Here is a 16,774-nt window from a genome sequence, read left to right on the forward strand (position 1 = left end):
TCCAAAGAAGCCATATTGACAGTGTGCCAAGGAAACGTAAAGAGCCTCCTTCTTTATGCTCCTCTGGGAATGTATGTTGGGATGTGTGGGATGAGTTCACTTTACCAGACCCAGGTGCCAGGATATAAATGAATAATAGGTTTTATGGACCTTAACTGGAAAAAAAAGCTCATACACACATATAATCACACATGCGTGCCTACTCAAGTGCATCTCTGGTGAAGGATGTTCAGATTCCCACAGCCACTCTGAAAAGACATCAGGCAGGAGAATAGGTGGCGCCTATACATAATTCAGGAGTCCATGCTGAAACAATTATGTTTGCTTACCGCTAAGTACCCATGCTCAATAGCTCCTTTGCTCTCCAGTCTGGTGCTTTCAGATGTAAGTGCTGTGCGCAAAAAGTCGGTGGAACATAGCTTTTTAATAAAATATCGGAGCTGACACTTGAATGCTTGAATATGAGAGTGAAGCGGTGGGGGGGGGGGGACAAAAACAACAAATGCTCTTTGTGTGTTCACTCATATGCACAATAAATTGCACATGTAAACCTAACAGCAGTGGGAGGAAACCAATCAGCAAGGCCAAGCAAGAGGTAAGTGGATGAAGAGGACATTTTAATAACGTCATTACCGGTCCCATTATTTCAGTTTAGATGAATCTCAACACACTTTAACAGTGCATTGGGAAATAGTGTTTACTATCATCAAGGTCCAGTTAAGCCCGGATTTATTCATACCCCTGCACGAGTTAGATTCCATTCAACCAGGAAGCATGTTTCTGATAGGAGATGAGACAAACATCTCTCAAAAGATCATAAAACAATTTAAAACAAGTACCAGTTTAAAAAACAAAACATGATGTTGAAAATGATGTATACCCGTTTTTAAAATCAATGTAAAAATCTTTGTTGGCATCAAAGCAATTAAACCCTTCTTACAATAGCTGACATACATTTTGCCTTTTTTCTCTGGTATGTAATGATCTGGTGATGGGCTGCAAGTCTCTGAAGTTGGAAGGCCTCTTTGCCATCACCCTAATATTTAGCTCCCTCCACAGATTCTCCTTAATATTTAAGCTAGGACTCTAGTTGGGCAATTCCAAAATGCTAATATTACTTCCAGTCAGAAAAAGCATCTTCAAAAATGAAAGTAAGAAAGCTTACTTTAAACAAAAATCTGCCAAGAGTATACAACGTTTTTCCCTTAAACAGTTCCTACAGTTTAAAGTCCCTTTAAAGCAATGCCAGAGAAAGCGTTGGAAGATGGAGTTCTCACCAGCTCAGAGAATAACCCAGTTCTGACCCTCCCTAGCCGGTTGCTGAGCACATTGGGTCAGATGCCTAAAGATAGCTACTACAGTCTTTCCTGACTTAGAAGACAGAAAAATCGAACATTTTAGAAATTTTTCCAGTCACAAAAAACAAAGGTAGCCATTGTGTGGACACCTTAGGAGAGCTATGCATCGCTCTTATAAAGGTCTTATTAAAGCTGGCTACCAGAGCAGCTAGCCTGACTAATTACCCAGCTAATATCAGCTTGTTATTGTTACTTTATAAAGAGCAAAATGGCTTAAAAGTATAATTTCTGCACAATAATCTCTTAAAAACTACTAAATATAGTGGTGTCGTATATCTTTATCTAAAACAATGTATGAAAAACAATATTATAACTGCAGTAACTGGTATGTTATATTAATTTTTTACATTTATTATTTTTTCTGTTAATACTTCACTCTGAAACTAATTTACAATGGTATCCTGGCCAAAATGACAGCAGGTCAAAGCAGGAAAAACAAGAGACACATACACATTTTACACATTATAAAATATCAAAGGTCATATAACAAAACAAAACGAGTCTACTGACGAGTCTAATGGCATGTATAACAGTCCAATCGAACAAAATCATAAACAAAGGCCAAGGAAAATTAAAATAATGAAGATGTGCCAGTAGTTTGAAGAATCAACAAAGCAGACCATCCTAAATAAAAATACAACATACAATAAAGACTGTGAGTTTTGTAGTTTGTGATAAATCCCGGTGCTGTGTCAAGAGCCTTTAATCACTGTAAAATGGAGCTTAACGAAAATTCAACATGGAAAACTCACCATCACCTCCAGCTTCGTTTAATTACTCCTCCATGCGGCTCTGCTCCACCAATCAGCATTAAGTCTGCATTTCTCCCCGGCCAATCATCCTTCAAGGCTCCGCTTTAAAAGATCTTCATCCATGGATCCCTCCGTTCTGCAGCTGAACTTTGACCCTGCTCCACCCCATCTCCACCATTTGGCTTCCAAATTCTTTCCAAATCTCCTCAGCCCTCCACTCCACCACCAGGATCGGATCCCAGGGGGAAGACATCTTTAAATCTAACCTTAAGATGTTCATTCAAGCGCATGTCATTCTCAGCATTCACGTCTTCCACTGGGGTCCGAGCGCCAAAGAAATAAACATTCACTAATAAACTTTTCTAATTGCATCCCTGTCTTCTCTTTGTGAGTCTGTCCAGGTTGAATGGGTATTTATAGAAATTAAATATCTGTCAAGTGAAAAAACTAAAAGTAGCAGATTCAAGTCTTATGTTGTCTCAAAAGTTTCAAATTCATCTTTTTTTTAACTAACTGCTTGATGTGAGACTTGAAGGAAAATTATTAATCAAGATTCAGTTGTAGTTGTATCTGAATACAACTACAACTGTGTCTGAACACACTTCGTCAATATCTGCACCATGAACAGTTGTGACAGATGGAAGATTCAAAGACACAGAAAAGACATAAAAGCTTAATGACCAAATTAGGTCATTTGTCAACAGTCACTGGTGGGACTCTCCACCAGAATAATTTACTCTGAATAAGACATTCAGACTTGTGTGAATCTAAAGAACACGGTTAAATACAGATGTAAGTCACAGGACTTGATTCACAATTGATGAAAAATAAATGCCACATCTTACTGTGTTTCCCAGCAAAAACATGAATGTTAACATATGGTCTGTCCATTGGATAGTTGGGACACTGTTACAGGTGTGTGTAAGCAGCAGCCTCAGCACTTTTCTCCTCCCGGCCCGTCTCACACTTGCACTCCTCCACCACCATTACTCTCTTCTCAAGGACCTGGGCTCCGCAGCGCAGAGGCACAGTGACAGTCTGAGCTTTGAAAGGGGCACAGCGGGAGCAGGGGGCTTGTCGGTGGAAGGCTCCTGTTCCGGGACTCAGATCGGCAAACTCCCCCTCGGACGGGACAAAGAGGGAGCTGCACTGGCCAAAGCACAGCTTGTTGTGCACTATCACTGTTTGGCATCCATCTGCCGTCACATGCTGGGAGGAGGACAGAAAGGGTTGAGTCTGTGATAAACACAGCAGCAGGTTTATGAGTAAACACACATTGCTGAAAAGTTGACTTTTCTTTAAGATGGCCATTGTCAAAGTATTTTTAGCTGCATAAATGATCATTTATGATGCCATTTATGTTACTAAATCTCAATACTTTTTTATATTTTCAAAAAGTTTATTTGTTTTGATTTAATGAGTGAAACTCATATTTCAATTACAAAACTTAGGTGTAAATGTTCAAATACATATTTATCAGCTTATATAGTATACGTTTGAGTTTGCCGTCTATAGGCTCCGATCTCAGCACTTCATGGCTATGCTGCTTAATATATAGAGAGATGAGCTCATCTCTACCCCCTGAACACGTGATCCGCATGTCAGGCGGTGAGGAGAGGGTCTTTGACCTCAGAGCCCTGAGTGCTGGGGACAGTGGAGGGGCTGAAGACAACCAAGCAGAACCAAGGAACGGTACATTAAATGCAGAGTGCAGCGGATGTTTAGCAGCTTAAATAGACCGCCCAAACTGTTAGGGTAGGCTTGATATATTCTGCGGAGTGCGTAAAAGATCACAGCCAGAGTTGTCTACCTGAACTAGCTCCCATGGGTCGCCTAAAAAAATAGATCCACTGCACACAGACTGATATATTTCAAACAATTTCTTTCCTTTTTTATTTTGACGCTGATAACTGACAGAAAATGAGATATCTGAATTCTGTTATTCAGTCCTCTCCAGGCTAAAATGGCACAGTCACCACAGTAATGTTTAATTTGAAGTGTCCCAATATGTGTTTGATAACACTGATAATTATTAAAAATGGCATGAAGGAAATATTTATTTAATTAAAATGTTTCACCATCCCGACACCTTTAAGAGTGTGTGGGTAAATAGACGCCGATGCTTGTCTTCTCAACAAGTAAAAGAAAAAGAAAAGATAAAGCACTCTTGCACTTTTCCAAACATATTTTTGAAAGAACAAAACTGGGTATACACTGTAATTCATAGTTTTATGTATTGTGTAATAACCCAGAGAAGGGTTAGGATTATTGTACTAAGTACATAAAATTGCAACATAATTCAGTTCACAGTCAGATTTTTTGGCAATATACTTATCTGCTGTTTTGGAATGACTGTATGCCATATTTATTTTTAAAAGTATATTAGCAAAACATTATACAATATTAAAATACATTAACATTGATTTTATTGTCAATAAAAATAATTTATGACGATTGTTGTTACACAATTGTTACATAACACATATGGGCATGTTAAATTGCATCTGTTAATGTAATACCTGAAAGAGAGTCCCATTTAGACCACTTCCTGAATTAAGTGCCAAGAGATAAGGGTAAAAGGGAGAGTGAGTGGTAGTCATAGAGGAGTGGATTTTTTTATGGACTTGTACACAACAAAATTATTTTCCTCTGAACTGGTGAAAGGTAATCTTGGGTGATAACTGTCCCTTTTTCCACCTCTACTGATTATGCTCGATCCGCTGTTTTTCCAACTCTTTCTGCTTTCAACAATCACCCATCAACATTTTATCTTAATGTCATTGTTATTTTTGAAAAAATGTCAATAGCTTTTTGATTGATTTTTTTTAAAATCATCATCTAATTTTTCATCAGAACAAATAAGGTTGTTGATGAAAACTCTGGGTGTGCTGACTGTCTGCTGGACCACTTTAACTTCAGTCTCCTACCCCATGTAAACTTACCTTTTTTGCATTAAAACATTTTTATTGGTGTTTGATGATATTTAAATGAGCCAAAATCATCCAAATTAGAAGAGATAAACTCTTTAAATGCATCACCGTGTGTGTGTTAGTCTGAGTTTCACTCTACTGATTTAATTACTCAAGTAAATTAACTTTTTAAAGACATTCTAATTCATTGAAGTGTAACTTTAAGGGAAAAGCAAATGTCAAAGAAAGATTATTGAAAGAGTTATAAAAAAGTCTCTTTCTTACCTGAGTAAAAGGCACTGCGGTGCAAGTTTGCTTAGTATCCTTCAGGTTAACGGGCAGTGACACCTTCCCTCCTTTATCCATGACCTTTTGCCACATCTGCAGTCCTTGCTTGCTCTTCATATCTATCTCTGTGGGTCTTTTAGGGTGCAGAAGGTGCAGTGGACTTACAGTGTCCTTCGGGGCTGCGGCAGGACCTGGACGACCCTGAGACAGAAAGGCAGGGAAGGGCAGTCTGGAGGTGTGTGAAGGAACTCCCCTGTGAGCATGTCCTCTCCTGAAGAGCCCAGAACTGACCAGGTTACGAGAGTCCAGCTGGACAACTTTGACTATTTCCTGGACAGCTTGGTCAGCTTCACCGCCTGATGATTCAAATCTATCTCTAGAGTCTCTCAGAAAAGAATTAAAGGGAAACATAAGAGCTGAAGTTGTCCAGGTAGACAGAATGATCAGGCTGATGAGGGAAGCCATTGTCTGAGAAAAACACATTATGTTTAGAGTTAAAGAGGAACTAAAAATATAAATACTGTTGAACAACTTTAGAAGTAAAGAAAACAAAACCAAGTCTCAGTAGAGAAAATCGGTTGTCCGGTCGATGATGGTCCAAGGCTCCAAACGGCAACCTTGCTGTCAGTACTTTGTCATTGTGGTGGAGGGAGCCCGCTTATGTAGATGGCTGCCAGTTCTCACCTGCTTTTCAATGCAAGGAAGGTGTCGCAATTCCCACACCAGATCAGACATCGCACCAAGCTCAAAGCTCTGGGCTGTGGTCACCACACAGAGAGGGCCTCTGCTTCAAGGTAAGTGTTAAAACAACAGCGATCATAAAAACATTTGAATGGGGATTCAGATCTGTGAAATACAAAACAATGAGGTCTGAACCGATTCCATGGACTTTAACTAGGTTGTAGTTGTTGTGTCCAGTTATTTTTTTAGTTATTGAAACCACTTTGAAGCAGAAAGTCAGAACACCAAGACACAAAAAAATAAAAACATTTATTGTACAGACTCAAACCAAAAAGCAAACAGACCGGTTTCAAGTTCTACAAGACGAACGTGAGGCACAGATTTTTGCAAAAGATGTTTTAAATTTTGTTAATATGCTACCTGACATGGTCATTTAAGGTGAATAATAATAAATAAAAATGTACAAAATGTCAGGTTTTTGTGATGTAACAAAATGTGACTTTGATTCCATTTTCCACTTTTAATGTGGTACATGTCATTATAATTTATCCTGAAAGCAAAAACTAAATCGGTTAGGGGAAAAAAATAAGTGAACAGCTATAACTCATCTCTCTACCGGAAGGAAGTTCTTCACATCTATCTAATTCTGGGGACATTTCTTGTCCTCCTGAGGTGACCTTGCAGATATTCTGTCCCATTTAGTTATAGAACTTTAATTTTCATCAGGTGAAGCTATTTTTTTGTTGATCTGGTTGTATGCTTGGACTCACTGTGATGTTTAAATATCAAATCCCCCTTTAGCTTTACCATTAATTGACTGGCATTATGAACTGTTTGGAAGTTCATCCAAAAGAAACAAAACAAGTTTGTCTTGTCTTTTCATAAGTTTTGGAGAAGCACTGAGTTCTGTCACTTCTATTGTTCCCATATTTTCTCTAACTCACAAAAACTCTCATGAGTTCGCCATGAAGTATGTAGAAAATGCTATGGAAATGTATTTTGTACCCTTGTGATACTTTTGAAGAATGAGATCCCTCTGATACCTTTAAAGCTGCAAGCTAGGTCGTTAATTAAACAATCAAAACATGTAAATGTGAAGAAACTATTTCTGACATAACTTCATGTTATTTTTTTAAGTTAGCTAATTTTGCTATTATTCGTTTTCAGCTTGAACTAAAGAAGACTGAGTCCATTTGATTGTTTTTCAGCTGAATTGTACAAGTTAAATCTCACATGGTTTTGTCATAGAAACTTGCCATTTTAACAGGGGTGTGTATACTTTCTATATCCATTGCAAGTCTCTAATGATTAATATTTAAGATGGATGAATACATATTGTATTTTCATTGATTTAATAATCAAAAACCAAAACACGTAAAACATTTGTACGGAATAGAAATCATAGACTGTGTGATATAATGAATAAATTAAAACGATCTATCCCCAATCATCAGGCTGTTAAAAAAAACTGTTTACTCTGTGAAACTGGGAGCCTAAAACTACATGTAGCGGATTGCTGCTGTTAAACAATCAAGACCGTTTGGCAACTGTTCCTGTTAACTTTAATTGTAAAGCCATAATGGGTTTATGTTCCTTGTGCAAACAAGCCGTGTCCTGTGCATTTATTCCCACAAGCAGCGGCTTCTGAGCCTCTTCATTGACATCCCATCATTAGACCTCACTGTGCTCCGTCATCCGTGACGTGATCACACGCTGGCTGATTTACAGTTTTATAATGAAAGGAGTGTTTGACGTTCTCATGTACAGAAGTGCAAGACAGTTCCCTGCCTTGTCTACGGTTATTTCCTTTTTCCTTTAATCAAAGGGCATTTTGGTTTAGAAACACTTAAAAACTGCAGAAAAGGCTTTTAATCATTTTTTTTTTTTTTTTTTGCAAATAAAAATCTGAAAGTGTGGCTTCCATGGTATTTACTAATCGAAATCCAGATTCCACCTGTGTAATTCAATCTCACTATAAATCCATCTCCTCTGTAAGGGTCTCAGAAATGTATTAAGGAACATTAGTGAACAAACAGCATCATGGAGACCAAGGAGCAGACATGTCGGGGAAGAAGTTTTAAACATCTTAGAGCACTTTTCAATTCATCTTAAAAAAAAACCAAAAAAACAAATAGAGCATGTCACAACTATAAACCTACCAAGACATGGAGAGCAGCAGAAAAACAGCCATGACGCCTCTGGTAATTCTGGAGGAGCTGCAAAAATCCACAGTGGGTGGGAGATTCCGGTAACAGGACAACTATTAAAGTGGGCACACCAGACATCTGGCCATCGTGGAGAGGTAAGAAGAAAGGCATTATAGAAAGAAAGCCTTAGAAAATCCTGTTCTCAGCTTGGTACAAGCTGCGTTGGGGAAACAGTAAACATGGATGAAGCTGCTCTGCTCAGATGAGACCCAAACTGAATTTCTTTGCAATTTATTGATTACAGGATGTTTTGTTTCCTGTATTGCACGTTGCCATGTGTTGGGTTACCCTTCTTGTGAAGCACTTTATAGGCTATAAAAATAAACTTTTACTTAATTAGGAAGAGCGCATATATCTAGCTAAACATCCAGTTAGCATCAGCTGCAGACAGGGTGAGTTAGGAGACAGGTGGAGGAGGTGGACTTCATTTATTTAGTGTTCTTTCCTTCTGTGTGGTGTGCAGACAGAAAAAACAGCAGTGCATTTGCTATGGAAATTGTTTTCTGTCTTGCTTTTCATCCCTGTCATCTTCTCATCCTGTGCACGTATGGGGCACAGGTGGCATCGTTGAAAGTAAAAAGCTTTATTTGTTGCATTTGAATGCAGCCAGGAGTTTCACATTAACTTGCAGCCAAAAAAAAATGTAGTTGCACCTGTGGTCTTGACTAGTTTTCAGAAACAAATTCAGAATCCAGCATGTCCAAGACTGAGACAAGTCCAACACTTTAAAAATGTGTTAATCAAGACCAGTCTTTCGACGCAGTGTGAACGAGCTTGAACTATTTTTCTTGTCTCTAGATGTGCAAAGCTGGTAGATTCAGACTCCAAAGGACTTCCAGCTCTAATTTCAGTAAAAGGTGATTCTACAACGTATACTTTTTTAAAGGTTTTTTCGCAGCACTATTGGTCTTTGTTTTTCTTATTCTTTGAGAGTGAGCTGACAGGACATGAGATGGAGTGAGAGTGAGAAGACATGCAGCAAAGGTCAACGGGCTGGGACTCGAACCCATGATGGGCTGCATGGAGGACTACGGCCTGGGTCACACACTTTATCCCTGGTGCACCATTGCACCCCACATCTTTTTAACTTCTAATTTATCTGCTACTTTGTGTTGGCCTACCACAGCAATAAAATATATTGTAATTTGTAGTTTAACAAGGCAAACTGCGTAAATGTAAAAGAGGTATGAATACTTTTGCAAGGCGCTCTATTCCACTTTAACGGTAGTAAAGAGAAACATCTTTGTCTCATCTTCATTTACAAAAACCTAACGTTTACCAAGGCAGGGTACACTTTGTATACTCACTGTATTTGTGTGCCTTATGAGATCTGCCACAGATGATAAATAGATGATTTGACCCACAAGAGGGCGCTGTTTACAAACATTTATCTCCTCTTTCCACTGCTGATGGACAGAGGTATCACAATGATTTGATTATTTATAGCTAAAACAGCTTTTATTTGTTTTAGATACTTTTTTCCTGTTGCACTAAAAGTTTTTTTAACAAATCATTGGAATGAAAAATGGTCAAAGCTGTAAAGTGGAAATTGGATGAAAGCAGTTGGGATTTTTATTTTCACAAAAGGAACATTGAGTTTAGAAGCAGTAAGGTGAGTTCGATAACAAGGTGACAAATGTCACAAAGCCTTTCCTTCTTTTAGATGAACTGAGTTTATTCTGCACAACTTCCTGCAAGGGAAAGCAGTCAATAAAGCCATATAAAAAGAACCATGGTGTTACCTGAGAACACAAAGCAGTTTAGGTGAGTAATAAGCCTGAGTCTGGGAAGGAAGTCACATAAAACCTTAACTTTCAGACAAGCATTAAAGTTAAACTCAGCTAGCCAACAATGACATCACTTTTACCAGAATGTTAATTGAAAAAAAAGGCTTAATCATTCTGTCCGGGGTGTGATGTAGCCTGATTCCTGATACTGTATGTCCAAAGTCACAGGAAAATACGTCACAGTCTGCTGGATGATTTCAAACTAGTGATGGGATACATTTAATGGATAACTTTACTTAACAAGTCTCTGTGTGTACAGTTTCAGCTATCTTATCTGTACTTCACTTGCTGCAGCCTATGTCTCCGCTTGGTTTTCTGAACATGTACCAGAAGCAAAGAGTAGAACCCCATTAGGAGCATTAGATAATCACATGATGGATGTAATCGCAGATTCTGATTTACAACCATTGCAACAGATAGCGTGTTTGTAAATTATTGCGACCGTGGAAAGACCAGATATCTACAACACAACATGACAGCTCCACCTGCGGTTTCTACAGCCAGAACGGATTTAATTTAACGAACTAGACTCCAGTAAAACACACTTGCATGCCAGCACATGCTGTTCAACCTAATCAGCCGTGTCTAATGTAAATGGTAATGTATCAAAAGTAATTAACCTCACATGGCAGAACGTGAATTACTAAGCACTTCTGACCATGTGGCGAGACCATATTGATCAAACGCACCTATTCTTTCCTCGTGAAGTTAAACAGCTGTTCATTCATATCGTCTAATGCCAGGGCCCAAGCTCATGAGCTTTACTGAGTGCACTAATCAGCTGCCACATGTGCAGCTATGCCAACACAAAGGGCTCAGAGGGTTAATTAAAATAAGACCAGAAAAGGATGCGGAAACACAAAAGGCTATACTGGTGTCAGATGTGTTCTGTTGATTTTAAATTGCTTTATCTCCCACTCTTGTAACAGATAAATACACACAAAAAACAAGTTTGTTAAAGCCTCCTAACAAAAGAGAATACGCTTGTTGGCAGATGTTACAAGCATACAGTAGGATTACTGAAGCGAATGTTACCTATGGAAACTGAGTGTGAAGCACAGAGGTGGAAGTGTGATGATATGGGCCAAAAATAGTGCTGAAGTATTTCTGCTGCTTAAATTTATAAATGGTTGCCATGAATCCGAGCAGATGTAAAAAAAAAAACGTAAAAATGTTTTTATTATTTTTGTCACAAAAGCAGAAGTCCTGTAGTTTAATTTTAATAATGCATGTCAGGATTTAGATCTATATGTTGTATTTTTCTCCAGTATTCACAGTACATGGCAGACGTTTACATACACTCATTAGTAGCATGAATGTCAGCTTAATTTTCAGCCTATGAAGAAACAAATTAAACAATCCTTTTTTTTGGTGATGATAATACATGCAATAACTTTAATGGTTTCAAAAAAAAGAAAATTCAGTGGAAGGGTGCAAATGTATTCATGTTTCTGTTGCTACCAGGACGTTTCTGGCAGGATACTGGAGGCAGTCCTCCTTCTTCATTTCACACACTTGCGCTATGTTCCAGTACCACTTGCAGCAAATCAGCCCACGGTATGATACTACCACCACTATGCTTTGCAGTTCATGTCCTCATAGGTCTGAAAGTCTCACTTTGACTCAAACATTTATTTTCCTAGTGGCCAAAATGCTCAGTCTTCATTTCCTCTGACCATAAAACGTTTCTTCAGAAGATATTTGGTTTGCCCTTGTGGACCGCTGCAAATTTCAAACATTTTGGAAGGTTTTGTTTTTGGAGCAGATGCTTTTTGGCAGACATCTCTTCATTCCATATTGATGTCAAACTCACTTCAATATGGGCAGTGACACAGGTGTCCCGTCATTGTCCAGCTGTTCCTACACATCCTGGCCAACTTCCTTTCCTTTCAAAGATGACAGTTTGGTTCAGATGGTTCAAACTTGGACACAATGACCCCAAACAGAAAAAGCAGGCTAACGTTAAGCTTCTTAAAATGGCCCCTATTGATAAGATTTCTGGATTATGCATAAACAAGATAGCCAGACAAAGAAAAAAAAAAATCAAATCAACCTCATGCAACATATAGTTAATCATCTATAGAACAGTCAGTTTATTAATTTCTTTTGGCAATTTGTTGTAAATCGTGATTCAAAAGGATAAGATCTCCCATTACAGCAAACCAACCTCCACATTCTGTATGTAACTTTGAGACATTGTTGGAGATGTGAATTTACAGAACGGTTGCACGAGAACTACTTCATGTTGGAGCTGGAAAATCAGTTTAGAAAGTGCAGTTAATCTAACCTGCCTGAACTGAATTTAAAACCAGTTCTTGATAAGTGAACTGGCACAACACTGTCCCTAAAGAAGTCCATCAGGCTAGATGAAAATGATTCAGAATCCATGCCGCTTATTCAGCACAGTGCTCAATAAAGTCAACAAATCAACATTAAACTCAGATCTTAGTGTCAGCCTTGTTAACAATTATCCACGCTGTCCACTGTCAGTCATTCGACCCCCTTTACCATCAGGTTATACCAGATGTTCACTATGCAGAAACGTTTGTTTTGGTTTCATTATTTTTGAACAGTCTCATATTGTGAAATCTTGCAATAGAAATTCCAAACAATTTATATGAGCTTTACCAACTCCTCCAAGAAATGGTCAAACACTGATCCAGGATAATGTCAGAAGCTTGTTGAGGCCAACAAAAATGGTTCAGTTTCACTTTAACTTGATAAGAAATGTTTATCCAAATATTGGTGGAGTGCATGCTGGGGTTGCATGATACTAAGAAAACATGCTACATGCTATAATAATGGTGGGTGTTGTAATAATGATACGAGCTCCGATAAATAAATAAATAAATAATTAACAAGGGTTTGTCTTTCTGCTTTGGGTTCATAACAAACATGGATGCCTCATATAATGAGGCATCCATCAAGCCACTGAGAAGAAAAATTAAAGGCATTACCTCCATCTAAACAGCAAGATTTGGTTGAAAAAATTGCTTTTGGCCGACATTTGTGGTCTTGACAGAGGAACAACTTAGTTGTAGTTTCTTAATGAATTGCCCACTTTTGCACCTCTTTACCTTCTGAACATTTTAGACTGCGTTAAACAAGTGTTACTAAATGCGTTACAGACATAGAGATCCTGAATGTATGGTGCTGAAACAATGAGCTAACATTTATTGCAGTCCAGGCAGTTCTTTGTGGTACACACATTGCATTTAGTGATACTACAAAAAGGAATAATTTGCAATACATTGTGCAGCCTTAGTGGATATATATATTTTAGCCTGTGTGTATAATTTTAATCAAGCGTAGATTTGAAAAAATCTACAATAAATGCAAACTTGTTCACTCAGATCTTGTTTTTAAAATTCCCTTGGGTGCAACTGTAGCAAGGAGTTGGCCTTTTATCCGCAAAATTAATAAATGAATAGCTTGTGGAAGATCAGATATGCGCAGCAGTTGAAAAAATTATAAAACATCTTACTAAAAACCTCAGATATCACACCTTTATCACCAAAGATGATCTGCCATTCATGTTTATTGCACACACCTGTACAAACAACTTACAAAGTTAAACCAAAGACACAGAGTTACATTCATCATCCCTGCATGATTAAATATACAAAATAAATGTATTCTATTATTTCCATACATGTGAGTAACATAAAACACACACAAATGTTTAGCAGATGTCAACTCAGTGTGCGTCATTACATGATTGCATCAGCACAAACCTCAGCTGAGGTAAACACTTCCTAAACCTTAAATAAATTACAGTATAAATGTAAACAAAGACATTTCTGAAATTCAGAATGCATTATTAATCCGTCTACATTTCAGTTCTCAACGAATGGATGTATGAAGAGTCCCATCTCTTCATGTGTGAATCGCCCTGCTTCAATTAAACAACAGCTTTTTTACATAGAGGTGCTTTTTTATTAGAACCAACTACAATGTTTTTCATATCAACTCCAGCATCAATCATTATGACTTCCTGCCAGCATTGCAGTAGAGAATCATAGAAACCACCATGGCAGCGATCTGTAGACAAAGAAAATTCATTAAAAGTTGGTCAAATTCAGTAAGAAACACCTTGCATTGCAAAAGAAACCATTTTCATTTCTACAAGGTAGACAGAGCATTAGAAAACAGTAAATCATAAATGAAATCAAATGGTGTAATAATGTACCTCAAGAGCAGCTACTCCCATCGCTACACCAGCGATGATCACAGAGTTCTCCTCCAACCAATCCACCAGCTTAACAAAGCAGCCTGGAACACTCTGAAAGAGAAACACTGAGTTTTAGAAGAGGAGAGGATAGAAAGATGGTTGCCCTTTGTGTTTGTGCATGAAGCTAAAACAAAAATAAGTGGGTCTCATACCAATAAAGCTGCATTATGTGAACTGCATACCACCATGGTACCAGAGCAACACGGGGAGGGGTAATTATCCTCTGGGCGGTTAAAAGGGGAGTCATCAAAATCTGTGTAGTTTTTGTATCCGCAGCACTCGAACTGAAAATACATAAAATATTAATTACAGATCACCTCTATACAGCAATGCCTCTGTGCAACATACTGTATGTTGTTATGGACTGATTAATGAGGAATAAATTCAGTACCTGCTCCATAGTTGCATTCCACAGAGAGGTCATTTTTTCATCCTCTCCGTAATTTTTTTGAATGGTTTTCCTCACTTCGTCCTCCAAATTGTCAAAAATATCCTCAGCCTGCAAATGAGAAATGAACAAATCATTGTCATTTGCTCTTTAAAAAAATACTCTACTGCTTTGTAAATCTGATCTGTAAAATCTGAGATCCAGAAGGTCCTGGTTTACTTTTCAGAAGCTCTTACCACATCGTCAAAGACGAACAGTACCACAGCTCCTGCAACCTCGATGAGGAAGATGATCAGCACGACACTAAAGAACTGAAGGGGGAGGAAACAGTATAATATTTTTAAGCATTCAGTTTAAGAAAATTTGGTTGCAGTTTTACATACTATATATATTTTTCATTACACCAGGTAAATTCGTCTTCTTCGTAAGTGTGATAAGAGTAAAGATTACCCACCGTCAGCAGCATACACCTGTTCTCCATGATGGCTCCGCAGCATCCCAGGAAGCCGATGACCAAAAGCGCAGCGCCTACGCCGATCATCACGTAGCCCACATAGGCCAGTCGGAACACCTCATCTGGAAGGTCTTCAACACCATCCAGCAAACCCAGCAGAGAGTCGCTGTCCACCGTAACCCACACACCAACTCCTAGAATGGCTACACCTGCCAACTGCATGAAGAGCAAAAGGACGCCAAAGAATTAGAGGACAGCGGATACAATATGGAAGAACTTGACATTTTAACATATGTTTTTAATGATCATTCTGCTGAACATGTTGGGGAATCAAAATAAATGTAATTATTCTTATCAAAAGTGGTCAATTTTGTGCCAAGGAACAAGAAATTGTAAGATGGTAGAATGATGCCGTACAATAATGTTATCGTCAGTGGGTTGTGTTGTTCACTATAGATTACACCAGAGAAAGCGTTTGGTCACTGAAAAGAAGAATTTATAGGCTGCTCTTTCCAACTTACAAAGATGACACCGTTGAAGATGAACATCATAATTTTGAGAATACCGTTGCACATCTTGGCTGATTTAGGCTGGTGAAGAGAAGAGATTAACAAAAATAAATATTGGATTAGGTTCTTAAACAGATATAATTCTCATTTTACATCTTCTAAAAAACTAAAAGTATGTGGCAGGCTGAAAACACAAGTGAACAGAAAATGGGTCAACCAGGATTAGGCTCAGTTAAACATTAACTCCGACAAACTGCAGAATAACAGAGAGGAGGGATCTAATCTTCTTCAAATATAGCAAGTCTTTCTGGCTCACATATGGCAGGGTTTCAGTGAAAGTATTGCGCAAGCTGAATAATCATACTTAATTTTAAGGCTACTTTAAGCCTGGATTTGCCATGGAATGTAAAATTTACCTGTAACCTTTTTAATATTTGTAGAAATACATTTGATATATCGTGTAAATAACTCCCGAGTGTGCCAGAGTAATATGTGCAAATATCTAATGATAATAGCTCATGATATTTCAGAGCTGACAGACAAAAGCAACAAAAAAAAAAATGCATTGTAATCTTCCTGGAACAAAAGCACCATAAAACACTAACATTCACCCTTGAACCTAACATTGCACAGTTTATTATACCTAATCCCACTTTGTAGTTATTGAGGCTTTTTACCCCCTTCCTTATCACAGGTTGTTTCTAAGAGGCAGTAAAATGCTCATATGAAAACAACAAAAACCAAGCTTGGCTGGCTGCCTTCAATGGAGACAAAATGGACAGTTTTATGTGAGCCATTTAGTACATGTTTTTTTAACCATAATGTAAAAGTTTGATAAATCAGTTGTTTTTTCATGTTTTCTGTTTGACAGAACAAGGTTGGATATTCAGTCAGTTGGAACCATATAGTAAATAAAGAAAAAACTACTGGAACGACTAACAACAACAATCATGCTGCAAATGACCAGCCCTTGGAACAAAACCTTGGTTCCAGCTAAAATTTGAGAGTAATTCTTTATTTCTCTAAATTTCTTAAAATTCTCTAGTTCTGAGATAAGCTATCCAGGTTCTGTCCAGATAAGTATTTTGGTAAAAGGTGCAATAAAGCATAAGGGCTTACCTGCACTACAGAGACGACTGTATGTCCGTGGAGGTCTGATACTTCAGGAGTGTGTGCTCAGCAAGGCTTGTGAGCGCCCTTTTATTGTCCA

The 16,774-nt window shown here is 38.1% G+C and overlaps 2 protein-coding genes across 2 annotated transcripts; both read right to left on the minus strand.

Annotated features, from left to right (window-relative positions):
• Positions 1–3,019: 3,019 nt before the first annotated feature.
• Positions 3,020–6,000, minus strand: dand5 (DAN domain family, member 5). Its single transcript, XM_047364349.1, has 2 exons — positions 5,305–6,000; positions 3,020–3,319 (listed from the first exon to the last, which is right to left on the minus strand). The coding sequence occupies exons 1-2, from the start codon at positions 5,788–5,790 to the stop codon at positions 3,020–3,022; spliced, it is 786 nt and encodes a 261-aa protein (XP_047220305.1). The 5' UTR covers positions 5,791–6,000.
• Positions 6,001–13,502: 7,502 nt separating this feature from the next.
• Positions 13,503–16,774, minus strand: tspan34 (tetraspanin 34). Its single transcript, XM_047366356.1, has 8 exons — positions 16,684–16,774; positions 15,577–15,645; positions 15,056–15,271; positions 14,838–14,912; positions 14,605–14,712; positions 14,366–14,497; positions 14,172–14,264; positions 13,503–14,023 (listed from the first exon to the last, which is right to left on the minus strand). The coding sequence occupies exons 2-8, from the start codon at positions 15,628–15,630 to the stop codon at positions 13,967–13,969; spliced, it is 735 nt and encodes a 244-aa protein (XP_047222312.1). The 5' UTR covers positions 15,631–15,645; positions 16,684–16,774; the 3' UTR covers positions 13,503–13,966.

This window comes from Girardinichthys multiradiatus, chromosome 5 (assembly GCF_021462225.1).
Source record: "Girardinichthys multiradiatus isolate DD_20200921_A chromosome 5, DD_fGirMul_XY1, whole genome shotgun sequence".
Lineage (NCBI taxonomy): Eukaryota > Metazoa > Chordata > Actinopteri > Cyprinodontiformes > Goodeidae > Girardinichthys > Girardinichthys multiradiatus.